This window comes from Gekko japonicus, unplaced genomic scaffold (genome assembly GCF_001447785.1).
Source record: "Gekko japonicus isolate JY-2015 unplaced genomic scaffold, Gekko_japonicus_V1.1 scaffold463, whole genome shotgun sequence".
NCBI classification, from domain to species: domain Eukaryota; kingdom Metazoa; phylum Chordata; class Lepidosauria; order Squamata; family Gekkonidae; genus Gekko; species Gekko japonicus.
In genome coordinates, this window is record NW_015160224.1 from 940186 (window position 1) to 965935 (window position 25750).

At 46.3% G+C, this 25750-nt stretch overlaps 1 protein-coding gene across 4 annotated transcripts in view; it reads left to right on the plus strand.

The window, feature by feature from the left end:
* The first annotated feature begins 3413 nt into the window (after positions 1 to 3413).
* The window catches only part of FUBP3 (far upstream element (FUSE) binding protein 3), a 98457-nt gene continuing 76120 nt past the window's right edge, over positions 3414 to 25750 (plus strand). For all 4 annotated transcript variants that reach the window (XM_015411510.1, XM_015411519.1, XM_015411524.1 and 1 more), the window contains exon 1: positions 3414 to 3608. In XM_015411510.1, the coding sequence (XP_015266996.1) occupies positions 3519 to 3608 (90 nt within the window). In that variant the 5' untranslated portion in view covers positions 3414 to 3518. The remainder of the gene's footprint in view (positions 3609 to 25750) is intronic.

Below are 25750 nucleotides of genomic sequence, written 5' to 3' on the forward strand. Positions count from 1 at the left end.
GAAGAGAAAGGAGAGAATCTGAGACAGATTGTTGGCGATGTATTAGCTCCCTTGGCAGAGATGACATCAGATCAACTTCAAAGCGAAATCGATACGGTCCATAGATCGTATACAGAATTTATCAGAAAGAATAATCTGCCAGGGGAAATTACAATAAGATTCTTCCGAAGAAAAATGAGAGATCAGCTATTGAAAGCATCTAATGGAGCGACCTTGAAGATAAAAGACAAAGACATAAGATTAGTGAAAGATATTCCATTTGAGATAAGAAAAGAAGGAAATACAGAGACTTGGTTTTATTTCTACAAAAGCACAATGTCTGCTACAGATGGCTAACACCCGAGGGATTAATCTTTACATATGCAAATAGAAAGAAAGGATTGACTCTGTTGAAAAGGGTTGTGAGTTTTTGCGTCAACATAGCAGCCCAGGAGGAGAAGGTGCGACCGATGCTACCAAAGAAAGCGAAGAAGGAGAGGCTGGAACTTCCGAAGAAGACTGACTAAATTGGGGGCTGCTGCCCCCAAATAAATGTATGATCACCATCTCTTGGGTTTCTAGAGGGTTTTCTTTACTTTCTCCCTTAGACTGTAGTTTCCCTTTCCTAATTTTCTGTTTGTAGTTATTAGAAAATCAATAAAAAAATCCCCTTCGGAGGGCCAAAAAAAAAAAGATCTGGCAGCCCCAACCATGGTTTCCCATTTTTAAGCCTTATGGTATGATCGTTCCTCTGTCCTCCTTCCCTCTCGGTTTGGCTTTGGTACACCTTCTATATCTGTTTTTCTCAGGCCTCCCCAGTGTGGTGCCTGTGGGCGCCATTCCACCCACCAACTCTTTTTCTAGCACCCTTCAAGCGTTTTTAGGAAGTGGGCGGGGCCAGGTAGGACTTTTGCCTCCAGCAAAGCTTCTAATTGGCTATTGGAAGTTTGATTGGTTGCACAGATATTTTTAAATGTTGCTTTGGCAGCAGCTGTACAAGGATCTATGGCTACGCTGTGTTACTGAAGTTAACCTGTGGCAATAATTATTTGGCTGGCTCTGCCTCCTGCAGCGGCCATTTTTGTGGCAGCCATTTTGTTGCTGAACCTAACATGCCATGTAGGGTTGCCAGACCCCTGGTCCCCATGGGGGTTCCCCTGATTTTCAGGGCTTTAGCCTGCCACCGGCCAGCTGGCCAGTGGGGGAAGCCCTGCCCCCAAGCATGACCACCAGGTCCATAGCTAAGGTGGGGTTTTTGGGGATTCCACCCCCTTTCTTAAAGACATACCCCCACGAGAATTTATCCTGTAAATGCTTTTTTCAATTATTTAAAACATTTTTTAAAAGACGTGTGCTCCTTTAAGCAGAGTGAGGTGCTGTGGTTGACTAATTCCCAACCTGAGCAAGGGGGTTGGAGTAGGTGACCTCTAGGATCTCTTCTAACTCTGTGTCAAGAAACTGGCCTCCTTTAAGAGAGTTTTGCTGGCTAAGTATTAGCTTTCTTGACTCTAGAAGTCATCACCCCCACCTGCTGGCTTGTTATCAGAATTGCTGCTTAGGCTGGCAGAAGTGATTAACTTGCAGCAGCTGAGAACTGTCATCTAAAGTGGTTGACAGCTTGCAAGTTAGAGCTCTATCCTGGTAACAGCTTTCTGGTGTCTAAATTGCTTTCTGCACTGAGAACTTCAGCCCTACCAGAAAATAATTTGCCCTACAAGTCACAAAATCCTGGCTAGGGGCCTGATGACCACCCACAGCCACCCTTCCCTTCTCTCCAAAGATAATAAAAGGGCCCGCCAGCTGATCGGAGGGTAGCAGGTGGCCCACCAATCAGCTGGAGGGCCCTTTAAATCTTGCAGGAGTGGAGGGAGGGGAGCGGCTGCAGCCACATGCCTGAACTCCAAGTGGGGATTCGCTGTTTGGAATTTAGGCACGTGCAGCTCCACTGGGATCTTTAAATGCTTTTGGCCAGCAGGGGCCAGGCCTCACGTGCCTGAATTCCAAGGCTTTTTGAGCCTGCTGGCAGCTCTGAAATTCTTTTGATACAGGGTGGTGGGTGCAGCCACATAGGAAGCACAGCCAGCCACAAAATGTCCACTGCAGCTAACCTCCAATCACACAGTGAAGAGCCTTGTGCTATGGTGGTGGCTGTTGCTAAAGTAAAATTTTTAAAATTTGCATAGCCAATCTCCAATAGTCAATCAGAAGTCTTGCTGGACAAAAGTCCCGCCTAATCCCACTAGGGATGCCAGCCTCCAGGTGGGGCCTGGGGATCCCCTGGAATTACAGCTCATCTCCAGACTACAGAGATCAATTCCCCTGAAGAAAAAATGGCTGTTTTAGAGGGTGGCTTTGCACTTTGCTGAGGTCCCTGTCCTCCCCACGCTCCATCCCCAAATCTCCAGGAGTTTTCCTAACCTGGTTCTGGCAGCCCTAGCCCACCATCCCTTGCTTGTAGCCAGGGGGGACCTGGCAACTCTACGCCCACCTACTTCCTGAAAGCACTTGGCAGACGCCAGAAAAAGTGTTAGCAGGGACCATGGCCCCCACAGGCACCATGCTGGGGACCCCTGGTTCACACAGAGGCAAAAAGGCTCCTCACCAAGGCTACTTCAGGTCAGGAAACTGGTGTTAGTGAAAGGTTTAAACCAAGGGCCCCCCAATGTTTTTGAGCTTGTGAGCACTTTAGAATTCTGAGTCAGCACGGGGGGCACAACCACAAAATGGCTGTTGCAGGGGGCAGGGTTGCCAGCCCCCTGGTCCGGGTAGGGGTCCCCCTGTTTTTGTGGGCTCCTCCCTGCCCACAAATGCCCCCCAAATGCAGTGCGATGATATCACCTGGAAGTGATGTAACCACACTGCCGACATGACTTATGGTGGCACTGCTGAAGCCCCTCCCCTCCCCAAACCCCGCCCCCAAAGCCTCCAGGTATTTCCCGACCGAGACCTGGCAACCCGACGCTTCAGGCGGGCAGCCGTCTCGCCCTGCCGGAGCAGAACAAACCCCGAGCTTTAATTTTCGTTTCCGCCATTAATACCAAGCTCTGGCAGTTGAACGCCTCGATTTCAAATATTCAAAGCCGCAACCTCCGTTGACGCCGCTCATCCCGCGCTACCTCCGAGCCCCGCCGCCCTGCGCAGCCGCACTGACGGCCCAGCCTGCCAAGGCGCTTCCCCCCGTCACGCCCCGCCCCCTTGGCCGTCTTGGGGAGCCACGCGGAGCCGTCCTGGCCACGTGACCGCGCGAGCCTCCCGTCCTCCGGCGACGGCGACGTGCGCCGCCGGCCTCGTTCTGGCCTGGCGCTGACGTCAAGCTGAAAGTCCTCTATCCCTTGCCTTGGAGGCCTCTCCACGCCCCTCCTTCCCCCGTTTGCTCCTCCGCTTCCTTTTTCCGCCGGAAGCGAGGGAGGAATTTCCTTTTCCGGGTACGGGTCCCCAGGCGGAGAGAGAGCGAGAGCGCTTGAGCCCCTGGGCGCAGGACGGAGGGAGAGAGTGACGGACGGCGGCGGGAGGAAGGAGAAGCGGCGGCGGCGCGTGTCATGGCGGAGCTGGCGCAGGGCCCGAACGCGGCGCCCGTGGGGGGGATCAAGGCCGAAGGCTTCGCCGACGCGCTGCACCGCGTCCGCCAGGTGAGGAGGAGGCCGCGAGGCCTGGGAGGGGGCGGGGATGTCAGGCCAGGCTGGGCCGCCTCCCTCGGGTAGCCCGGCTCGGGGGCTGCGAGAGGCCAAGGCGGGACGCGGCCTGATTCCCTCGCCCCTTCTGTGGTTTAAACCCTGAGAGAGGGGAAGATGGCTTCGGCCTGTTCCCCACCCCCGAATGAGTTTCTTTAGGGACAGGAGGACGAGCCCTGGGCTCTCTCGTCTGTGCCACAAACTCTCCTCTTGGCCTTTTGCAGCCGCTGCCTCTTGGGCTTCCTCTTTATAAGAATGCGCTGCCATAACTCTGCACAGCAAAATAATACGATATTTATCTAGCATGTGTTTTTTTTTGTTAATACTTCTGACTCTTCCAGGAGCAGAGGATGGTGGACTTGGCCTTTTAGCCTCACTGCAACAACCCTGCAATGTAGATCGAATTGAAGTCCTGTAACTGGCACAAGGTCATCCAGCAAGCTTCTATGGCAGCGTGGGGGTTTGAATCTGGGTCTCCCAGATCCTTGTCCAACACTGTAACCATTGCGCTGTGCCGGCTCTGTGTTACACCCCGAGCATTTTGACTAATGAAAGTGCTTGTGTGTAAATGTCAAGGTTGCCTTTACTTTGGACACCCTTATTGGATTTATTTTAAGTATTTAGAGTGGAATTGTTTATTCTGGCTGGCATCAGCTCTCGGGTATTAAAAGGTCTTTCCTGGCATCTTTTGCAGTGGTGTTCTAGAAACCAAAGCTTTCATCTCCTGCACATGTAGCAAGTGCTTTTACTGGTCATCCATGGGTTTGGCTTATATTGAATCGAGTGACTGGTCTGTTTCATCTAGTACTTTCTGCTCTCTGAGAATTCTGATTCTTGCTGCATAATGAATTTAGGTGGAGATGCCGCAGGGTAAACCTCAGACCTATATGCACAACATCTGGTATTGCAAGATCTGTACCACTGAACTCCTAGTAACTGTCTGCCTAATATAGAGTTCAGACCGTTGGTCCACCTAGCTCAGAATGATATGTGCCAACTGGCTGCAGCTTCTTAACACCTGCCGCTTGACCCCATTTAATTGGAGAGGCTGGGCCTATCTGGTACAGTGTGCCTAATCTGAAAGCATTTCTCCATTGCTTAATATATTGATCTTTTCTAATAGCTGATATATGAATAGGGAAGGCTCACCTAAGATCCTAGAGAGTCAGTGCCTGTCAGAGTAAACAGTACTGACTGTGATAGACAATGCGTAAGGCAAACCCATGTAATGTTAGACCTTTTAACAGGGGGTGCCAGGGATTAAACCTTGGTGCTCTGTCTCTGAGCCACAGCCTTGTTTCCCTTAGGAGTTTTCTCTGCTTGCTTGGGAAGGGAGAAGAAAGTAAGGAAATCTTTGTGCACCCTGTGACACTGTGTGATGGGAATAGGCACCCTTTTTGGACCAGATGCTGGACAAAAGCAACATCTGACCTCAGAGGGAAGCTGCCCTGCTCTGGAAGGTGCTGGCGCTTACAAGCTGTACCTGCCAGTTCTCTGGTACGGTGCTGGTCAACCTAGTTGCTGGGGGTTGTCTGTTCCTGGTTTATGTCAGTCTTCCAAACTAAAACCAAGAGAAAGCTGTGAAAAAGGTGCTCTTGGGTTCAAATCCTGCTTCAGCCATGGTCTCATTAAGTGGCCTCAGATTAGTTAATGGGTTCCCAATCTTTTTGAGCCTGTGAACACCTTTGGAATTCTGACACCGCCACAGAATGGCAGATCCAGACACACACTAGCAGCTGTGACTTACCTTCATCCACAGAGATCCTTGTGCTGTGAGGGCAGCTGCTGCCAAAGCAACATTTTTGCTCATCTGCACTGCCAGTCAAATCTTCAGTGGCCAATCGGGGGCCTTGCTGGGCAAACCCCCCAGGTTCCACTTCTTTTGTAAAACTACTTGGCTGGTGCCAGGAAAGGTGTTGGTGTACACCATGGCACCCGCAGGCACCGTACTGGGGACCCTGGATTGGCTGCTCTTGAGTTCTGCACCTCCCGCTCCCCCAGTATGGTGGTGGAAAGTGCCATCAAGTCACAGGTGAGAGATGTTCAGAGGTGGTTTGCCATTGCCTGCTTATGTGCAGCAGTCCTGGACTTCCTTGTTGGTCTTCAATCTAAGTACTAACCCGGACTGACCATGCTTAGCTTCTGAGATCTGAGGAGGTTGGGCTAGCCTGGACCAGACGTGGAAAAAAAACCCCTCCCCCCAGTGTAAGAACAATTATAACTTCCTTTTCTTATGAGGTTCTGATAACGGTGACTGATTAGTCCGTTACTGAAATACTCCAAAGCCCTGCACAAATACAGCATGATTGCATTTGCAGATAATGTTGAACGTCAATTCCCTCTCAGTAATTTTGGGGGAAATAAGAATTTTCCATCTCCTCAAATCTTGCTAAAACAATCCTGTCTGAGAAAGTTGAGGCTTCCATTTCCTGTGGTGGGACCATTGCCCTTTTTACAGTAATTCTTGTTTTAGATGGGAATGCAGTGGTCTGGCGATCTGTTCACTAATGGTGGAGCTTTCCTCCGGTGCAAGAAGCCTTCTACAAGTGACTGATATCAGCAGAAGGCTTCTTCCTGCAGAGGGAGAGCATTGCCTTTAGTGGAATGTGGCTACAGAGAGTGCAGGCAACACTCTGCCCTCCTTGAAGTTTTTCTCCTTTTGCAGTGTTGTAATTCTCACAGGAATGATGCATCATCTCCCACCCTCTCTTTGCATGGTCTTTTTGCCTGCTGGAAATTCTGTGCCCCTGTTTGAAGCGTCCACAGGAAATTCCTGTGAAAAACCTGGGAGTTTTCTCTTGCTCTTTTGCACGCTTGTCCTCGCCAGTTACCCTGATGTGTTGCTTTGGGGATCCCTTTCTGCTGGAGGGAAGAACACGTGAATGAACTTGCTGTAAGAAGACGAGACATATTTTGTGAGATTGGAATGATTACCGTTGTGGTGTGCCGTAATAATGGCTGACATCTCCCGATCTGTGAGAGTGCTTGTGTAGATTCTGCTCGCCCATAAAAGAAATGTAATTTGGCTTCTTAGTCATCTTCCAAGTTGTAAACTGGGATGGAGCTAGTCTCTAAAGCTGAAGAGTCATTTTTCCGTAGTTCAGTGGACCAAGCCATCCTGATGAGTGATAAAAAATTCTAGTGGATCTGTCAGCTTAGCCAGCTTCTTGCTAGTTACTGTAGATTGTGGCATTTTTTTGCCTCACTCTGGTTTTGGATATCTTGAGACTTTTTCCAAACCAAGCTTCCATGTAGTCAGAAGCCTCCATCTGACTGTAATAGCAGTTGGTTTCAACACAGTTGGTCTGTCAGGGTTAGTGTTTTTTGCTCTGCAGGGCAGCATCTATCCAGGGTTTCAGGCAGAAGTCTTTCACGTCACCTACTACCAGTAATGTGAAACTTTTTCCAAAATGGAAGATTTTCATCCCCTCATGTGTAAAGAGAGTCTGCTTATCTGTAGGTGTGCTGCAGAAACTTCATGTTAGATGGGCTGAATGCGGGATGTTTAACAAGGACAAACCTCAGTGCTGACACATGGTGTGGTAGCCTTCTTTCTCTAACGTTATTTAAATGTAGCTGACATTGTTTAAATATTTAAATTTGAATTGGAAAATTTCTTGTTTCAAATTTTCCTGCAAAATCCATGTCACCGCCTACAACCTGGTCCTTTAATTGGGAGATGCTGTGGGTTGAACTTTGGACCTTTTTCGTACAATGCAGATGCTCAGCCTACTGGTCCATGGCTCCTCCTTGTGTTTTTAACAGATGACAGTGTCACTTGGGGAACCCTGTTGTAGTCCCTTTTCAGACTATTCTCTCTGTGTCCCTGACAGTATCTGAATTCTACTTCCTGCAGTCGAAAGGGGAAAAGGAAGTTGCATCAGCTTTGAATGTTTGCCTCTGTTGTGTGAAGAAAGCTTCAGGTGTGGCTGCAGGATAGGTGGCTCTGAGGAGAGACTGGAGTAGGATTCTCTGGCTCAGGAGCTCCTTTCAGAATCAGTTGCTGCTGTAGCCTTCCTGAGCAGGGCCATGGAGAGGCAGCATATAAATTCTCTGAATTATGTAGAGAAACAGATTTCTGACTACATGGTTTGGTCTGTGATATGAGCTGGCTGCTTGCTGCTGGCATTTAGCTGTGTCAGTCTTGGGCGGGGTTAGAGGACTGCCTCATTCACTTAGCAGGGCTCTCAGACGGTTTCTAAAAGTTGCAAAATGTGGATCTTCATGCATATAAAGTTTCTTGTTCTATAAAATCTGGTATCAGCTTCCGCACTGGAGATTATAACGATAACATTACTTGATTCCTTTGCACTGTATGCCTGGTCTCTAAGCCTGTTATTGTTGTTAGGTGTATAGTGCTGTCTCTAATAGCAGCATGTTAGTTGTAGTCTCTTCCGTTAAGCAGGAGAAAGTATTGTCAGCTAAAGCATAGCCTTCCAAACTTAGGAGGCTGCATTAGTTTTTGCAAGTAACATCAATCCAAAGTGTACTCTTGAGGGCTTCTCCTTTACTACATAATGCTGTCCATGGGCCAGTACTCTGTCCATGGACCACTTCATGCCAGGCCCTCCTGTCTTCCGTCGTGCTCTGGAGTTTGCTTAATTTAAGGTTCGTTGCCTCGACAACACTGTCTAACCATCTCATCCTTTGCCGTCCCCTTTTTCTTTGACCGTCAATCATTCCCAGCATCAGGGTCTTCTCCAGTGAGTGCTCCCTTCTCATTTGGTGGCCAGAGTATTTAAGCTTCAGTATCTGGCCTTCCTGGGAACAGTCATGGTTGATTTCCTTTAGGATTGACTGATTTTGATGTCCTTGCAGTCCAGGGGACTCTCAAGAGTCTTCTCCAGCACCATAATTCAAAAGCATCTATTCTTCGGCGTTCAGTCTTCAGTTTTTTAGCCTCTGACTCACACATTTTTGCCTTAGCTCAGGAAGGATGGCTCCAGAGGAAACTAATTTATGCAGTAGCCAAATCACTCGCTCACAACTTTAATGCCAGTAACTCACAAAGTAGAATTTTTGCTCAGAAGACTCCACAGCTTAGAGGGAGCATTGGTTGAAAGTGGATTATTTAGTGTGTGAGCGCAGCCTTTGTGTCGCTTTGAATTTGGGGGCTCAGACCCTCATGTTACAACTTCACACAGTACATTTACCCACATTTAAAACGCCAGTGTCTGAATTAGCCATTGTACAAATATGGTGGTCATAATCACAGCGTGTTTGTCATCTCTACTCTCCTATTAAGACAAGAGTTCCCCTTAGCCAGCCGAGGAGGTCTTTTCATTCATCCAGGCTTCCGTGCGTGTGTTGCTTGCTAGGGAAAGTGCTGTGGATGCGTATGGGAATGTACCAGCATCAATTCCGTGTATGCACACAGTGTTGCTCTCCACATGATGCATGTTCAGATGGCCATCCATATTTGGTGCTAGTACAAACCATTTGTAAAGGATGCTGAAAGCTGTATCAGGTGTGTGTGAGGTATCCACTCTACAGTGACATAACAAGTGTGCTCAGTAAGCATGAACAAAAAGCAGATTGCATTCACTTCCCCAAATTGTTTTGTCCTGCCACTTGTATTACTGAGAAAAGTGTGTTGCCAATCACCTGTGGGTAACTTAAAAACAGGCACATTTCCTGGTTTGCCGAAAAAAAGAGTTAGTCTTTGGCTTGACCATTGGAAGGTTAGGTAGAATGGAGTGTGGGAAAAGCCACATTTGGGCAGCAGGGGGTGAGGGAATGGGACCTGCTAGATGCTTGCTAAGTTGTCAGTTTCTAACTAAGGCATGGAAGCCTCATTAGCATCTAGCACGGCATGCCAGCAAACTGAACCTCCACTATGTGCTGTCATGAGAGCTAGATGCTGGAACAAGCCAAGGCTTCTTCTGGTCCAGGGTCTCATTTCCAACAGTGAAAGCAGCAAGTTTTCCCTCAAGATTAGAAAGCTCATCCTCCTACAGGCATCTGATAATCAGGGTTATCGTAATGCCTCTTATGATGAAGATGTGGCTACCAAGACACAGGTAGGCTTGTGAGGCACAATTTTGAGTAGAGAAATGATCACTGTACCAGGGTTAAGAGACACCCCCTCATGAAAATCCTGGTTGTCCCTTCCAGATTATTTTCCCACAGCTGCCAGTAGGCTGATTTAAATAGAATTGTGAGTTGTTCAGTAAAATACTGTCAGACGTTCAAGAAAGCATTCATTTGCAAACACAAAATCATGCAAAGTTTTAAAAAGTTGCGTAATTTATAGCCCAGTCCCTTGCAAAATATTTAAAGGCTCATGCGAGATTGCGTGGCATGCCCCAGGGGGTTTGGTGGCAGTCCTGACTCCTGGATGCCACCTGCTTGGCATCGATATGGGGATTTCTTACATGAGCCCATTTGCAATGCCTGTAATTGTTTAGGGACTTGTTTCGCATGCTTATTTGAATCATGATGAGTCAACAAAATGTTTAAAGTTCACCTAGTTAATTTTTCATATGGTATAAAGAGTGTTTTTAAATAGATAAAATGAATTGAATAGAATGTTTGATGGGGTGGTGGAGCCAAGCAAAGCACATTTAATGTAGCCTAAATGGTTTCTGTTCTGGCTCCCACCTTGTGGAATGGCCTGCCTGAGGATGTCAGGGAAGCGCCCACCCTCTGGGCCTTCCCCAAACGGTGCAAAACTGAGCTCTGCCAAGAGGGCTTTTCTGTACAGGTAAGAGGGTTGCCCTGTACAAAATGGTCTTGCAAATGTGCTTGGATAAATGACTGAGGACTGCTGTGTTCCCCTTATTGTGAGTAGGATCCAGTTATGTAATTTCTGTACTGCTTAATGTGTCATGTGAAAACTTCTGCTCTGCTTCAGTTCTTTCTGGTTGTTCCAGACTTCTACGGTCCTAATGCATTGGTTACTGAATCCCCCAATTTGGACATTGTACTGACTCCTTCGGTGTAATCCGCCTTGAGTCCCTGTGAGAAAAGCGGGCTGTAAATAACATGATTTAAACAAAAAAAATATTCAAGCATGTCAAGTCTTTGATTTGAAGACTTTATTTTTACTGGAGTACTTTTAAATATTTTAAGATATGACAGCTTGGTCCAATTTACTTCCCTCACATTGTTCAAATGTAAAAGGGGAAAATGTTAAAGGTGCAAAAAACTGTTGACATCTTGGCTTTGGGTTGGATCTTCTGAAACATTTCCACTGGTGGAAGGTGTTTCAGTCAGCACAACATGCCTTCCTTGCCCTGCGGCCCCAAATACCCCCTGGAATGCTATGTGGGGGTGGGGGGTGCTGTCCTCTTTGTCAGCAGAAACAATCTATGAAATCCAAGCCTGAAATCTTAGCATGTGCCAAGAACGCTTGATATGTTGCTGTTCTTCATCCGTCTGCTTCAAGAGCATATGTTGCTGACCGTTGCCATCAGTAGAACCTCTTGGTGATGGAAGGTGCGGTCAACCCACGGCTGGCGGTTTTCAAAGCAAGAGACAAAGAGAGGTGGGTTGCCATTTCCTGCCTCTGTGTAGCAACCCTGGCTGTCCTCGGCGATCTCCCATCCAAGTTCTAACTAGGGCTGTCGCCGCTTAGCTTCAGAGATCTGGTGAGATCAGGCCAGCCTTAGAACTTCTCCGTTCCGGTTCAGAATGAGGCAAACTGGAGTTTGAATCTCATTCTCCTGGTCCCACTTGCAGTCCGTCTTGTAGTAGCTTATCGTGTGCTGCCTCCTTTAGTAGTTGTGTTTGTAGTCAGGCCTACGTAGGGAGAGGGAGTTGGGGGGGGCAAACATCTGAGGGCCAGCAAAGCCATGTGGCTGTGTCTTAGATTTTTTTTTAATGGCCACCCTTCGTGTCCTGGCAGGGCCCGTGGGTGGCTCATGAGATGTTTGTGCTGGGCAGTATGGGAGAGGTCTGGAGGAACCTTTGTCTGGAGCCTTCTGGGGGCTTTTGGGCCTACTTGTCATTGATGAGGCAGGATGGGCATTTTTCCATAAAGAAAAATAGTGGCAAACCTTCTGCCCTGTGTGGCTGCTATTGGGTGTGTTTGTGTGTTTCCCCCACACACACACACCCAATATCCTTGTTCAGTGAAGCCTGCTTTTCTTTCACCAGGCGAGCAGTAAGAGAAGTGAAGTCAGATGTCCGCCACTGTAGAGGGCAGTTAAAAGGCTTCCTGCCAGCCCTGGCTGCTGACCAGTGTTCCCTCTAAGCTGAGTTAGTGTGACCTAGCTCACAGTTTTTTAGCCTCCGGCTCACACATTTTTGTCTTAGCTCGGGAAGAATGGCCCCAGAGCAAACTAATGTATGCAGTAGCCAAATACCTCACTCACAACTTTAATGCCAGTAGCTCACAAAGTAGAATTTTTGCTCACAAAACACCACAGCTTAGAGGGAACATTGCTGTTGACCCCATCCCATGTCATCATGAAAGGGTTGGCTGCATTATAAAATGTTGTTTACAAATCCACAGAAGTTATCAGTCGGCAAGAAACACTTAGCCTGCCTGCTTGTGGCTGCCTTGCCTTCCCCGTTGCAGTTTTTGCCTTCTGTGAGGGCTGAGAAATCTCTGGGATATTTGACAATGCTTGAACGGGACCAAATGATTGGCAATCATTTGAGTAGCTTGTTATGCTGTAAAGGAAACAAGTTTTGAATCTGCTATACCTTGGTTTGCATGCCTTTCCTTGCCCTGCAAAGGGCACCAGGTAAGTGGCTTAGCTGATCTCATACATGGGAAATCGAAAGCCTGCACGGTACTGCTGTAGCCGAATTGGGTGGTGGCGGTGGTGTGGGGTGGAGGGTGTCAGAATTGGGGTCTTCAAGTACCAAAGCTCATGGTGCCTCTGAAAGAATTGGCCTATTGGGGAGGTTGGTTTGCTGATTTCCTTTCCCCTCAACCTCAGCAGCCTCGTTCTGCCCATTCCTCCTTTTGCTTATCTTGTGGCAAGTGGATTGTGTTACATAAGCTGGATTTGAAGTGTTTGCTGAGCAGCTGCTAGCAGTAGCAGAGAGGAGAGAAGGCGCACATGGCCTGAGGGCCGAAGTGGAGCAATAGTCTGGAGTCTGACCCTTGCAAATTGCCTTTAAGCTGTGTAGCTTCCCATGACTTAGCTGAGAAAAGAGAGAAGTGCTGTGTGATGGTTCGGTGGTATTTATTTCCACCATCAGTGTCCCACTGCCTTAGCCCAACAAAAGTCCTCCTAGCAGTTCACTAATTAGTAAAACATGGAAATATCCAACGGCTAATTTGAAATCATAAACATAAAATCTTATTTTTAAAACCCCATATATTTATTTAGGCTTATAGTCCACCCTCCCGGCAAACGGGCTCAGAGCAGATGACAACAAAAAGTTAAAACATTTCACAGTATGCATTCACTCATTCATTCATCACCTATTTACCCTGTCTTTACCCCCCATCCAAGGAGCTCAAGCTGGCATATGCAGGTAGAATGTCCAGCTAGCCTGGAAACATAAGTAGTCCCCTCCAAATGACTTGGGAAGCAAAAAATGTTTCAGGCTGAGTTGTCCCACAGATGATCCACTAGCCGTATCCAGCTTTCATGGAGAGCCTCCTGTTAGGATGGCCCTTTGGTCCAGTCAAAAAAGATGTGGTCATGTGACCAGTCAGCACTGGGTGTGGAGTATTTTTAATGCATTAACTTCATTGGATAATGAAAATACGTTGCTTATTAGTGAGCTTGGTCATGCAGGTTAGGAAAGCCAATGATGTAATTTCATTATTCCACTCTGGGTTAGATCCTGCAAATTTGTTCTTCACAAATGATGCTGGTTTACCCTGGTGCAGGGCACTTTCTCCTGACTCGTGTATTGGAGAGGACACAGGGCACGTCCCTGAACTCACGGGGCACGTCCCTTAAACATATCCTTTGGGCAGGTCCAGTAAGAAGTTATTACTCATATTAATTTTGTATTATAATATTCATTGATTTTTGAGGATGCTTATGTACTTTTAAACTATATGCCCATCTCTTAGAGGCTAACTGATGGGTCAATGAAAATGACCCTCTGTGCCCTTACTACAGTTAAAAGACTTGTATTACAACATTGGAGAGGTAAAGGTCCACCTCCTGTAAATTAACTGATTGAGGACCTTAGAACTTTGTCAACAGCATATAGATGACAGTTACATATGGAGTTATTTTTAGATATTTGGAAACCTTTTGTAGAAACTTACCTGTAGGTCTGCCACCACTGTTGATACATTTTTGTCTCTAGTTTATGTACATTTTTTTCTTTTAAAAATTCTGTGTAGTTGCTGGATTTTGAGGGTTTCCCCCTTGTTCTTTTTTCTGGTCTTGTGTTTGTTCTTGAAAGAAAGAAAGAAAAGAACTAGAAGGAAGTGCAGCAGATGGATCCATGGGAGTAAACTGAGTAAAAGTAAACTCTCCCCCCCCCTTGAATTATTCCAACAGTGATAAATATTACTGGTACACTGAATAGCTTTTACCCTGGAAAACTAGAGGTAGCCTATCCTTTAAAAACAAAATAGAGCAGAAATAATGCAAATAAACAGCAGCTATTAAAAACCAAAAGTGAGTTTTTAAAGGTGGTCATGCCAACTATGCAGTGAGCCATACTGTTGTTTGGAAGCTATATCAGGGAGCTAACAGGGAGAGCTTTGCTGCTGGATCCCCCCCCCCGCGCACACACACTGCAGGGAGTGGGAGCAAGTAGTCCTCCCACTTGGCCTTGCTAACAAGTGATACCAGAATGGGGGGGAGTAAACAGCTGTTTACACAGCAGACAGCTTAGCTTCATAGTACATTTGGCACCATCTTGGTCAAATAGATAGTCCACTGGACTCCACATCATCTGCCCCCCTCCTCCATGTCCCTACCACATTTTAGTCAAGGTGTTTGACAAAGGGTTTTACCATGTTCTTAAAAGAAGGAGCTGTAGCGTCCAGAAGCCTTGCTTATCACTGAACATTCTGGGAAGGCAAATAGCCACAGCCTCTTAGCTTCTGGAGGCGGTCTTTCATTAAGCATGTTTGCTCTTCATTCCGCCCAAGCTCATGCCCTAGATACAGGTAAAGACTTTACCTGACATCACCTTCACCCTGCAGGCCAGTCATCCTGGAAGGGTCCAAACTAATTTCTGGAGAACAGTCATTTTCCCAGAACGCGATGGTCATTCTACCCTGGAAGCTATTAATCCCATGTGCCTCTCTGGGGAGAGAATTCCTCAGCGTGGAACCACTACAGAAAGGGCCCTGCTCCTCATGGCCTCCAGCCGTGCTTCAGATAAAAGAGGGCTCTGTGAGTGATGTGGGACTATCATATAGAAAGATGCTGTCCTTGAGATACTTCAGCCTCTGATGGTTTAGATAGTTGTCTGCTTCTAAGGCACATGTGAGAATATTTATTTATTTATTTTTTATTTACTTGGGATTTATATCCCGCCCTACCCAAGCGGCCCAGGGCGGCGAACAAGCGGCAACGCCAGAATAAAATATAAAATACATTAAAACATTAATACGTACAAGCTAAAATGGTGCTCTACAGTTCACTAAATTTCCCAAGATGCACGATATCCCTCATTGGCGGCTGGTGTTATAATAGTGTGAGCGCCAGGGGTGATGTTCCTCATCCGGGCGACATCTACCCCCCTCCCAGAAACAGGGTAGATGATAGGGTCGAGTCACGATGGTGGTATAGTGGTGGTGGCGGCTCCTACTCAAAAGCCTGGCGGAAGAGCTCCGTCTTGCAGGCCCTGCGGAACTGTACAAGAACAGAGATATGTACAGAACAGAGATCCTTTTTCTTTGAACAGAGATCCTTTTTTAAAAGAAAGGGTAAGGAGAAGTGAATTCTGGAAGGAACCCCAAAAAGGCATTGCCCGGGTTATCCTGCCAAATCGTCCTGCTTGCTCTTCTCTCTGCCGCAATCATCATCATAAGCGAGTCATTCCCCCCTCCCCCAAAATCTGGCAATTTAAACGAGAGCGGTCTCACATTTTAGGTGCGTGCTTGTACACATTTTGTGTTGGTTTTGTCCCTATAAATATCCCGAGCAAGAGAACCGTCTACAGTTTGCTGTTGAATTCTGATAATCTGAAATCAACTTGATCCTAGCTCAGTAAAGTATTGTGGAGGCAGGGGGGTTGGTACAGTGAACAGCTAGAAAGGCTTCTGGGTGGAACAAGGCTTTATCTAATGCTGTGATAAACCCCTCCCTCCAGAGCTAGAGATGTCCCAAATACTTGACCGCCGAGGTGTTACAAAGTGTAGTGGTAATCTTCTGATGAAGTTCCAAAATTAAGGGCTCACAACAGCCATTTTCGTAGCTCACCATGCTCAACTGCACTGTGAGCTGTGCTCCCTTTGCCCTGAAGTTCTTACCCTGCTTGGACTCCTCCAAATTGATAGACTAATCTGTTAATCTGCTCTGATGGTCATAATTTGACAGCCAGAGCTGGTGTGTAACACAGTGTCTGAGAAAATGAGCCATGCTCTGCAAAGTAGCTGGTTCAGACTTCTCCTCTGCTGCAGACTTGCTTGACGTTGGGCAACCCATTCTCTCTGCAATGCAGGGGTCATGGTTCCGGCCTACCTTACAAGGGCTACAACCGTTTAGTGTGTCCAAAGCATTTTGAACATCTGACAGGGCTATATAAATGCTAAGCACATTTATTATAATTTGTAGTGTCCAATTCAGAGACACTTAACTTGTGCTGTGATATTTGTTACAATCTCTCCTTATAATAATTCTGTTTTGGGGTGGCCCTTAGCCTATGGGATGGCGAGGAAAAATGTGCTCCCTCAGCCATTGGGCCCCCAGCTGCTGCTCAGGACTCCTGGCATCCCATTGGCTGTGGGGGTGCAGAGGAGGGATGAGGCTGGCCAGATCCTCGCAAACTGGGGATGGGTCTGACAGGCGGCACCCGGTTGGCAGGGAGATGGGGCTTCACCTCGGGATGGGGGGGAGGCCACGCTGTGCTTCCCGGGGCCACCGCGGCCTGGCCTGGGGACATGGCGGGCAGTTCTTCGGGGAGGCCAGCCTTCCCTCCACCGCCCTCGCTGGCCTGCCGGTGCGCCCCGGCCACCGGGGGGAGGCAGCGAGCTGCTGGAAGTGGAGGCGGTTTAAACCCCCTTCCCTCCCTTCTCTGCCCCAGCTTCCTCGCTCTCCCGCAGCAACGGGGGGACCGAGCGAGCTACTGGAAGGGGAGGTGGTTGACACCCGTCCCCTTCCTTCTCAGCCCCGGCGACCGCCGGTATACGCCGCATCCCCTTCCCTGTCTGCGCTGGCTTGCTCAACCTCCCCAAGCGCCAGGTGACGGAGGGACCCTGCCCATCTTCGCCGGAGGGGGACTCGTGCCGCTGGGGGAGGGACTGCGCCATCCACCCTGTTGCTTTCCTGCCTGCAATGGGCCTTCCTCCTAGTAATTTATAAAACTAAAGTTTACAAAATATGTCTCATGAGTGGATGTGTGGCTGGCTGCTGAAGGGGAATAGCTGTTTGCACATTTCACACCACAGCTTCCATTGATTTGCTGAAATTAGGTAGAACTTTTGAGAACTGTAAATTACAAAACAGTATCCTAGCCTCTGGCAATGGGTCTTGGTGGGAGTGGAGGAAGCAACTTTTTAAAACGTGCTTGGAGATACCTTCGGCATGGTTGACAACTTAGTTATGATTTGAACCAAGGGGGAACTGGCCATCTCTAATAGCACTAATGGCATTTGTAAGTTTTCAGAGTGCTTCGCGATATGGTAAACTCTACAGCATCCTGTAGGCCAATAGTGGTATTAGAGATGGGATGGACTGAGGCTGAGATTTGTTTGGGGCCCTTGGCCTATATAGCCGTTGTTGCCTGGCTGCACTGTGTGGCTTCCAGGGTCAGTAGCCCAACTTTTCACTGACTTTAGGTTGCAATAAGGTTGGCCTGCTGCCTTTTTTGGTCATTTGGTCTCCGAGGTCATTCTGTAGGAATCCAGTTCTTGGATACAGCTCCATAGTTCTTGTAAACTACTGTTCCTTCTCTTCTCTCCCTTCCCCTGCTGTATACGTATCTGGGAAGGTTGGTGGAAAGTGCCCTCAAGTCAAAGCCAACTGACAGCGGCCCTGTTGGGTTTTTCAAGGCCAGCGATGTTGAGAGGGGGGTTGGCATCGCCTGCCTCTGCGTAGCATCCCTGGATTTCCTCGGTGGTCTCCCTCCAAGTACTAACCAGTGGGGTTTTTTAATAAACAATTTTTATTTTACATCAGAACCAGAAAACCTTTATTGGCATAGTATAAGTAGTCAAACAAAGGACAGAGTTTAAAAGATAGGTACAAAAGCAACATCGACCAGTATTCCCGATCCCAAGATACAAAGCAATCCTAACATGGTTTACAAGGTTTACAGAGTATTACTCTTGACTTCCATACGTAGGTCAGAAATTCAGTGACAGATAGTGTTATTGCCAGGCTCTTGTCTGCTAGAAGAAAATTTAAATCCCCATCCAGAAAATCTCTCTGCAAAGGGAGAAGAGGGCGAATTAGACTGTTGTGCATAACTGAGTATTTAGGAAATCGAAGAAGGATATGGGTAATAGAATCGTGTTCCCCAAGATTACAGTTACAAAGTGTATCCTTATACGGGACGCCCCTTTATCTACCTGAGACCACTACTGAAGGGAAAAGGTTGAACCTTGCAAGCATAAAAACCCTCCTAAAAACTGGGATTGTCAGGTTAGCAATATACGGTACCATGGAGGTATGTGAAGGAAGGAGGGGTAATGAGTAAGGAGAGCAAACTCCAAAACTACCGGCATTAATGATATGCGCCTCTATATCCCAAATTCTCCTCCTAATCACCTGCAAGGTTGCTACCTCACCACAATTATAGAGGGGTTCCAGGTCAATACCTAGTGTACCCACCTTCCCCACTATGGCCTGTGACCACTCTGATATATAAGGGTCAGTTAAGAGTTGGGCCATTAGGCTAGCGGGGGGAGATCGAAAATGAAGCCGAAGCCAATATTTGATCGTAATGATCCAAGCCTGAGATTCTACCAAGTGAAGACCCAGCTCCTTGTAAAGAGCAAAGAGCGACACTGAGTTGGAAACACCAAGAATCCTGCGCAGAAAAATGGAGTAAATGCTCTCAACTCTCCTAGTGAAAGAGTGGAACAGCAAACAAACATACATACAGAAAAGGGAGAGTTCCATTTACAACCTTATATTGTCTGTTAAGATATCTCATACATTAGCAGGTTATATGTTTTTTTTATTTTTTCCACCTTGTATTTTAGATTAGAGCTTTGTTCATAACTAAAAAGAAAGTTATAGTTCATATTTTCTTGTGCTTCGATTGTAGGTCCATATTATTTATTATGCTCTTCCATCCATTTGTAAAACCTTGACCATGTATTCTCAAAGTCTCTTTTGTTTTGTCCTCTCAGAATCAAAGTTAGTTTGTCCATCTCTGCAGTTTCAAGTAATTTATTCACAATTTCTTCTTTTGAAGGCACCTCATTTTTCCTCCAGTATTTGGCATATAATATTCTTGCGGCTGTCACTACATGTATAATAAGATAGGAATCTTGCTTTTTACAATTTTCTGGTAATATATTCAATAAGAACAACTCTGGTATATAATTTATAGTACATTTTAACATTTTTTGTAGCAATTGATGAATCCAAGACCAATATTTTTAACTCTATCACATGTCCACCACATATGAAAAAAAGAACCAACATTTTTTGACACTTCCAACAATCATTTGGTAGTGCAGGATAAAACTTTGCTAATTTGTCTGGAGTGATATACCATCTATAAAACATTTTATAAATATTTTCTTTACATGAAGTTGCTTTAGTAATCTTTACATCTTCGTCGTGGTCTCTGTGCAGTCCCACACATGGGTTGGACGCCTGCGCATGACCTCGATCGGAGAAACTTCTAGAACTTTGCCTCAGAAAGCTTTTGGCGGGCTCTCTTCCCGCCCTGGGGAGCAGGCACGTACTGCGCATGCCTGGAGCGGGGGAGAGAGCCGCCTCCCGCTCAGTTCTTCTTCGACCGCCTGTGTGTTCACACCTCGTTTTTGTTGCTCCGTTGTTGCTTCAGCTAAGTATACATTTCTCTTTTTTCTCTCTTTCGTTCCCTTCCGTCTTCACTCTTCAACGTTTCTTGTTTATAAAAAAACCTCCTTTTCTCACCTCTCCCCCCTTTTCATTTATAGTGAGTGGGGTAGAGAACGTTTGGGCAAAGCAAAGTTTTTTAAACTGTGCCCTTATTGCCCAGCTAAACTTCCCTCAAACGACGGTCACGATTTGTGCCTGTTTTGCCTCGGGGAATCCCATAGAGTAGATACCTGTATTCATTGTGCTAGTTTTACTAGACAAGCTCGACGTAATAGGGAAACTCGCCTTAGGGCTGTGCTCTTACAGGCAGCCTTGCGTCCTGCCATGGCTTCGACTGTTTCTAAAAGATCAGAATCCTCTTCGAAGGCACCAAAGTTAAAATCTACACGGCCTGAGTGTAAGGCTTCCTCGAAATCGAAAGTCAAGCCCTCGACATCAGCTTCGACTTCGGCTGTTGACCCAGTGGTCATTACTGGTTTAATGACATCGACCCCTGCTGTGTCTGTTGTACCTAACAAGTCCACTTTGCGGCCTCCGACACCTACGCTCTCTTCAGCCTCTGGCCTTATTCCGCTGGGTCAATCTATGAGGTCTCCGGATTTGTCTTGTCAGTGGGATTCTCGATCTCCGACGCCACACTCCCGTACCCCGATCCACCATTTGGAGGGCAGGGAGGTTTCTGCTGGCCATCGATCTCGATATGATCGAAAGTGTCTTATTCATCGCCAATCACCCTCTCCTTCGGGATCACCTTCTGATGACGAATACTGGTCTGATGAACGAGAGCAACCAGATTATTATCCGTATTATTATCTGAGGTCTCCTACTCCTCGTCGACACCGATATGATCGCCTTCGTCATTTCGAACGTGATGACCACCCACGCAATTTAGATCGCATGAGACGATCTCAGTCCGTGACTTCGGCCCGTTCTGTGGCCCTGACCAGCCTCCTAACCTCTCAAGGCCTACGGATGCCCCTAAGTGTTCTCTCTCAGAACCTGGGCTTCATCCCCCTGTTGATAACTTGATACCGGCTGATCTCACTCAACAGCGGAGTTCTTCCTCTCCCATGTCGATTTCTGACAACTCGGATTCGGCAGATCTCGAACTCGATGTTTCACACATCGACGATGACCTTCGAACCTCGGGGTCTATCTCACCTATTGAAGGCCCTAAAGTGTTTCTGGAGCTTGTAACCAGGTTGGCATCCGCCCCTCAGGGTTCCACTGAATCCCTGGCTGTGACTGATGTCGTTCATAAACTTGTTCAGGCTGACCTCCTGCCTTCAACGGTCGTGCCTCTATTGCTGGTCCACCTCTGCACACTTAAGGAGACATGGGTTCATCCCGATTCCATTCCTCCAGTCGCTAAACGATACGAGCTCTATATAAGATCCAAGAGAGCTCAGGAAAGTTTCTCTTCAGCCAGCCTCCGCCAAATTCCATGATTGCTTCTCTGCCCGCCACTCGGCGCCTTCTGATCGTGAAGGCCGCAAGATCGATGTTATCGCGAGGAAACTGTATTCCTTTGCCTCTATGAATCTTCATATTGACACCTACCTGTCATATCTGTCAGCCTATGCCTTTAATGTGGCTAATGCGGTCCGTCCTGTCTTACAGTTTGTTCCAGAGGAACACAGACCAACGTTGTCAGGAGCTTTATCAGAAATTTGCACGATCTCGAAACAGCAAATTAATTCAGTCCGTCATGCTGTCACTTGCTCCTTGAAGGTTCTTATCTCCTCCGTCAGTCTCCATCGTCATGCTTGGCTAAGAGGTACCTCTTTACGGCCTGATGTGAAATTCCAGATTGGGAATCTCCCCTTCGATGGTGGTCTTTTCCACTCTACCACTGATGAAGCCTTAAAGGCTGTCAATGATAGTCGGAAACAGGCTTGCAACCTCGGTGTCTCGACATCAACACCTCGATGTCGATACCGTCTGTGGAAACCTTATTATGCCAGACGTCAACCATCTCCTGTGCCCACCTCCCATTGGAGAAAGAGGCCCTATGACTCCCGTTATCCTAATAGGGTGCGCCAACAGGCCCCTAAAAAACTCCAGCAGCCCAAGCAGTCTGTTTGACTGCTTTGATCGCCTGCCATCTTCCTCCATCTTACACCCCTCCCAGCCGAACCCGACTCTTCCCCTTTCTACGAAAGTGGGAAGAAATTTCAACCGATGCCTGGGTGCTTACCATCTTACTGGTCGGGTATGCCATAGAGTTTGTTTCGCCTCCCGACCTACTTCATTATGTTGTCACCCCTCCGGATCCTCTCCTCGATTCCGAGATTTTTGCGCTTCTAGCCAAAGGTGCCATCGAGGTCGTCCCGGAGGCGCAATTAACCCTAGGCTTTTATTCAAAATATTTCCTCGTACTGAAGAGAGATGGCGGCTTCAGGGCCATTATGGACCTCCGGGATCTCAATTGGTACATTCGATGTCACAAGTTCCGAATGGTCACCCTACAATCTATCCTCCCATTGATTCCCCGAGCGGTATGGCTCGCCTCTGTCGATCTCCTGGATGCATATTTTCATGTCACTATCCGTCCACAGCATCGAAGGTTCCTGTGTTTCGCTGTCGGCAATGCACATTATCAATATCGGGGCCTTCTGTTCGGACTCTGCACTGCACTGAGGGTTTTACCAAGCTGATGGCTGCGGTGGCTGCAGATCTCCATCGTCGGGGGATTGGCCTATATCCCTATATAGACAATTGGCTTCTTGTTGCCTCCACCCAACACCAGCTCCTCCAAGACATCCAATCCACCCTGTCTCTCCTTTGTGCCCTCGGGCTTTGTGTCAACCTAACCAAGTCGTCCCTACAGCCTCTTCAGGCCCTTCAATTCCTGGGTGCCCGTCTCGATACCAACCTCGAGACTGCGTTTCTCCCAAACTCGAGGGCCTCCAACATACTTACTCTGGTCTCCCAGTTCCAGACCTCTCCCCGTCAATGTGCTTGCTCTGTTATGAGGCTTCTGGGGCATGTTGCAGCTACTGTCTTTGTCATCCATCATGCCAGGTTGAAGATGCGTCCTGTCCAACTTTGGCTTTCCCGTGCCTTCGACCCTCAAAAAACAGTTGAAATTCTTTTTTAGTCTCTGTTATAAATGTTTCATTCTTCAATAGAAATGTATTTAAAAACCATCAAGATTCTGCCATCTTCTGTACTGTATAACAGCTCAGGGTGTAAGTGTTCTTTCACATATGCCACTACACCTCTTCTTATTTTCCTTATCTGAGGAGATAAATACTTTTCCGAATTTTTAAATTTCCAAATATTTTTTTATAGTTAACTCTCCTAAAGAGGAGAGAATTTTATTGCTTTAAAATTTTCAGAAAAGGGGGAGGGTATACAGCGGGATTAAGAAAAGTGGTGAGTGGTATCTTAATTAGTAAGTTAGTCTTTTATTAGTAACAATAAATTCTTCAGCTTCTTCTGTGTTTGACTGATCGTCCTTCATCTTGACCTGTAAATAACAAACTTTTTAGTAGCTTTAGTAGTGTCCTTTTGGGTTAATACAGTCCTTTAATGCGCTCTCTGAACAAATCTTCAAGTCTTGGGGTTTCTTCCTTTTACATCTCTCAAGTTATAAGATGGACCTTTAACTGCTCCTTCTTCTTCCGGTTTCATTTCCTCCCTCTCCGAGCCGCTGTCTTCTTCTCCGCTCAGTACCTCCCATTTTGCGAGTTCTGCTTCTTCCTCTGAGCTGGCATGCCTCTTCAGGAAGTCTTGAGCTTTGAAAATGGAGTCAATCTTCTCTCTTTTCTCTTCAAATTTGAAGATAAATCCTTCTGAAATCAACCATCTATAATTAATTTGATGGTTTCGCAAGAATGTGGTCAGTCCTTTATAAGCTTTCCGCTTCATACGAATTTCAAATGGAACATCTTTCAAAATTCTTATAGTTTGCTCTCCAATCTTCAAAGGCGTTGCAGATGTCGCTCTAAAATTTCCAAATATTTTTGATCTGAGTATTTTATATGGGTCTCTTGTAGGCATATGATGTCTAATTTGCATCTTTTTCAATTGTCAATGAATCAATCCAGTTACCTTTATTGCAAACCCATGTACAACAAAAAACAACAACCACAACATAGAATAATACTTGCAAAATACAGAAACAAGGAATTACCAAGTAAGTATACCCATCAATTAAATAAAGGGCAAATAGAAATGGCACCAAGAAGAAATTTAGCAACAGTTTCCATTATCTCAAGGTTTGGGTTATCAAGAAGAATAAGGATCTTTAGGGAATCAGGATATTCTTCTAATTGAGCCAAAATAAAATTTAGAAATTTCAGTCGTAGTGCATGGTAGAAGGGGCACTGCAACAAGACATGGGAAATCGTTTCGATATCATTTGTGCATGGACAACATCTGTCAGAAAAGGGCACACCCTGAAAGCGGCCAGATAATAAGGCCGAAGGTAATACATTGAATCTCGCCAAAGAGAGGGCTCTACGGAGTTTGGGGGTATGAAGTTGGTACAGGTAAGAGGCAGCTTGGCCGACTTTAGGAGATATTCGAAAATACAGGGGTGAACAGGTTTTATTAGCGGCATTATACAGTGAATGTAGCTCCGAACAAAGTAGATTGGCTCTTATAATTGAAGAAGCCTCAGATTCGGGAGTAAGGTATCTAAGGTGATATCCAGGGATTTAATTTTGGATTCCAGTAGAAGCTGATAGATGTAACTAGAAGGGTCCGAATTGAAAAGAAGGCGAAGCCAATACTTAATTGTAATTAGCCATGCTTTAGTTATCAGCATGTTCTGGCCACATTCCAGGCACAAAGCCACATAGGGGACACACATTGGCAGCCCGAAGATTTTCCTCAGGAAATAGGACTGAGGCTGTTCTATGAGATTTCCAGTTGTATTGATCCAAATAGGGACCCCATATAATAACTGGGTCCCTGTTTTAGCATTAAAGGCTTTGAAAAATAAAATTTGGAAATTGCTATATACTTGTTACCCCTGCCTGAAAAATAAAATTTGGAAATTGCTGCCGCATTTACTTTGGCCGTATTAATTGCTGTTTTCCGGTGACATACCCAAGAGGCGTTGTATTGAAAATGAACACCAAGATATTTAAAGACCTTGACCTGTTCCAAGGAATGACCATTGATTTTCCAGTCATGAAACTTCCAGGAGTTGGAAAAGACCACTACTTTGGACTTCTCATAGTTTAACTCCAGGTAGTTGGCAGCACAATATTCATAACAGTGATCAAGTAAACACTTTAACCCGAAACGAGTCGATGACACAAGGACTGTGTCATCAGCGTACAGCAGTAAAGATATATGCGTAGAGCCAAGTCTAGGGCTGTGTCTATCAACTGAAGAAAGAAAAGGGGCAAAGTCATTTAAAAAAAGATTGAAAAGGGAAGAGGCCAAAATACAGCCCTGCTTAATCCCTTTATTTATATTAATCATTGGTGTAAGTCTTCCAGAATGAGGGCATCTAATCTGACAAGATGTGGCCATATACAATTTCCTCATAAGGAATAATAATCTCTTATCAGGAAGCAGATGATCAAGTTTCCTCCAGAGTAAGTTCCTCAAAACAGAGTCAAAGGCCCCTTTAAAGTCCAGAAAGGCAGCATAAAGCTTAGCCTTTCTTCTTTTTGTATATTTATTTATCAAGTGAGAGAGGAGAATACAATGATCAAGAGGTGATTTCCCCTGGCTGAACCCTATTTGCTCAGGACCAAGGATCTTAGAAGATGAGGTCCAGTTAAGGACCTTTAGTTGTAAGAATTTGGCATATAATTTCCCTATTACAAAAAGTAAACTTATTGGCCTATAGTTGGAAGTGTTATGTTGTGGTCCTTTCTTATAGATGGGAACAATAATGGCATTGGACCATTAAGCATCTGACCCGTTTTATTTATCATTGTAAAAAGGGAGGCCAAGGGGGAGGCCCACCAGTCTGGGTCAGTTTTCAAAATTTCTGGAATAATTCTATCTGGCCCTGGAGCCTTACCTATCTTTAACTGGTCAATTAAAGTTGTAATTTCA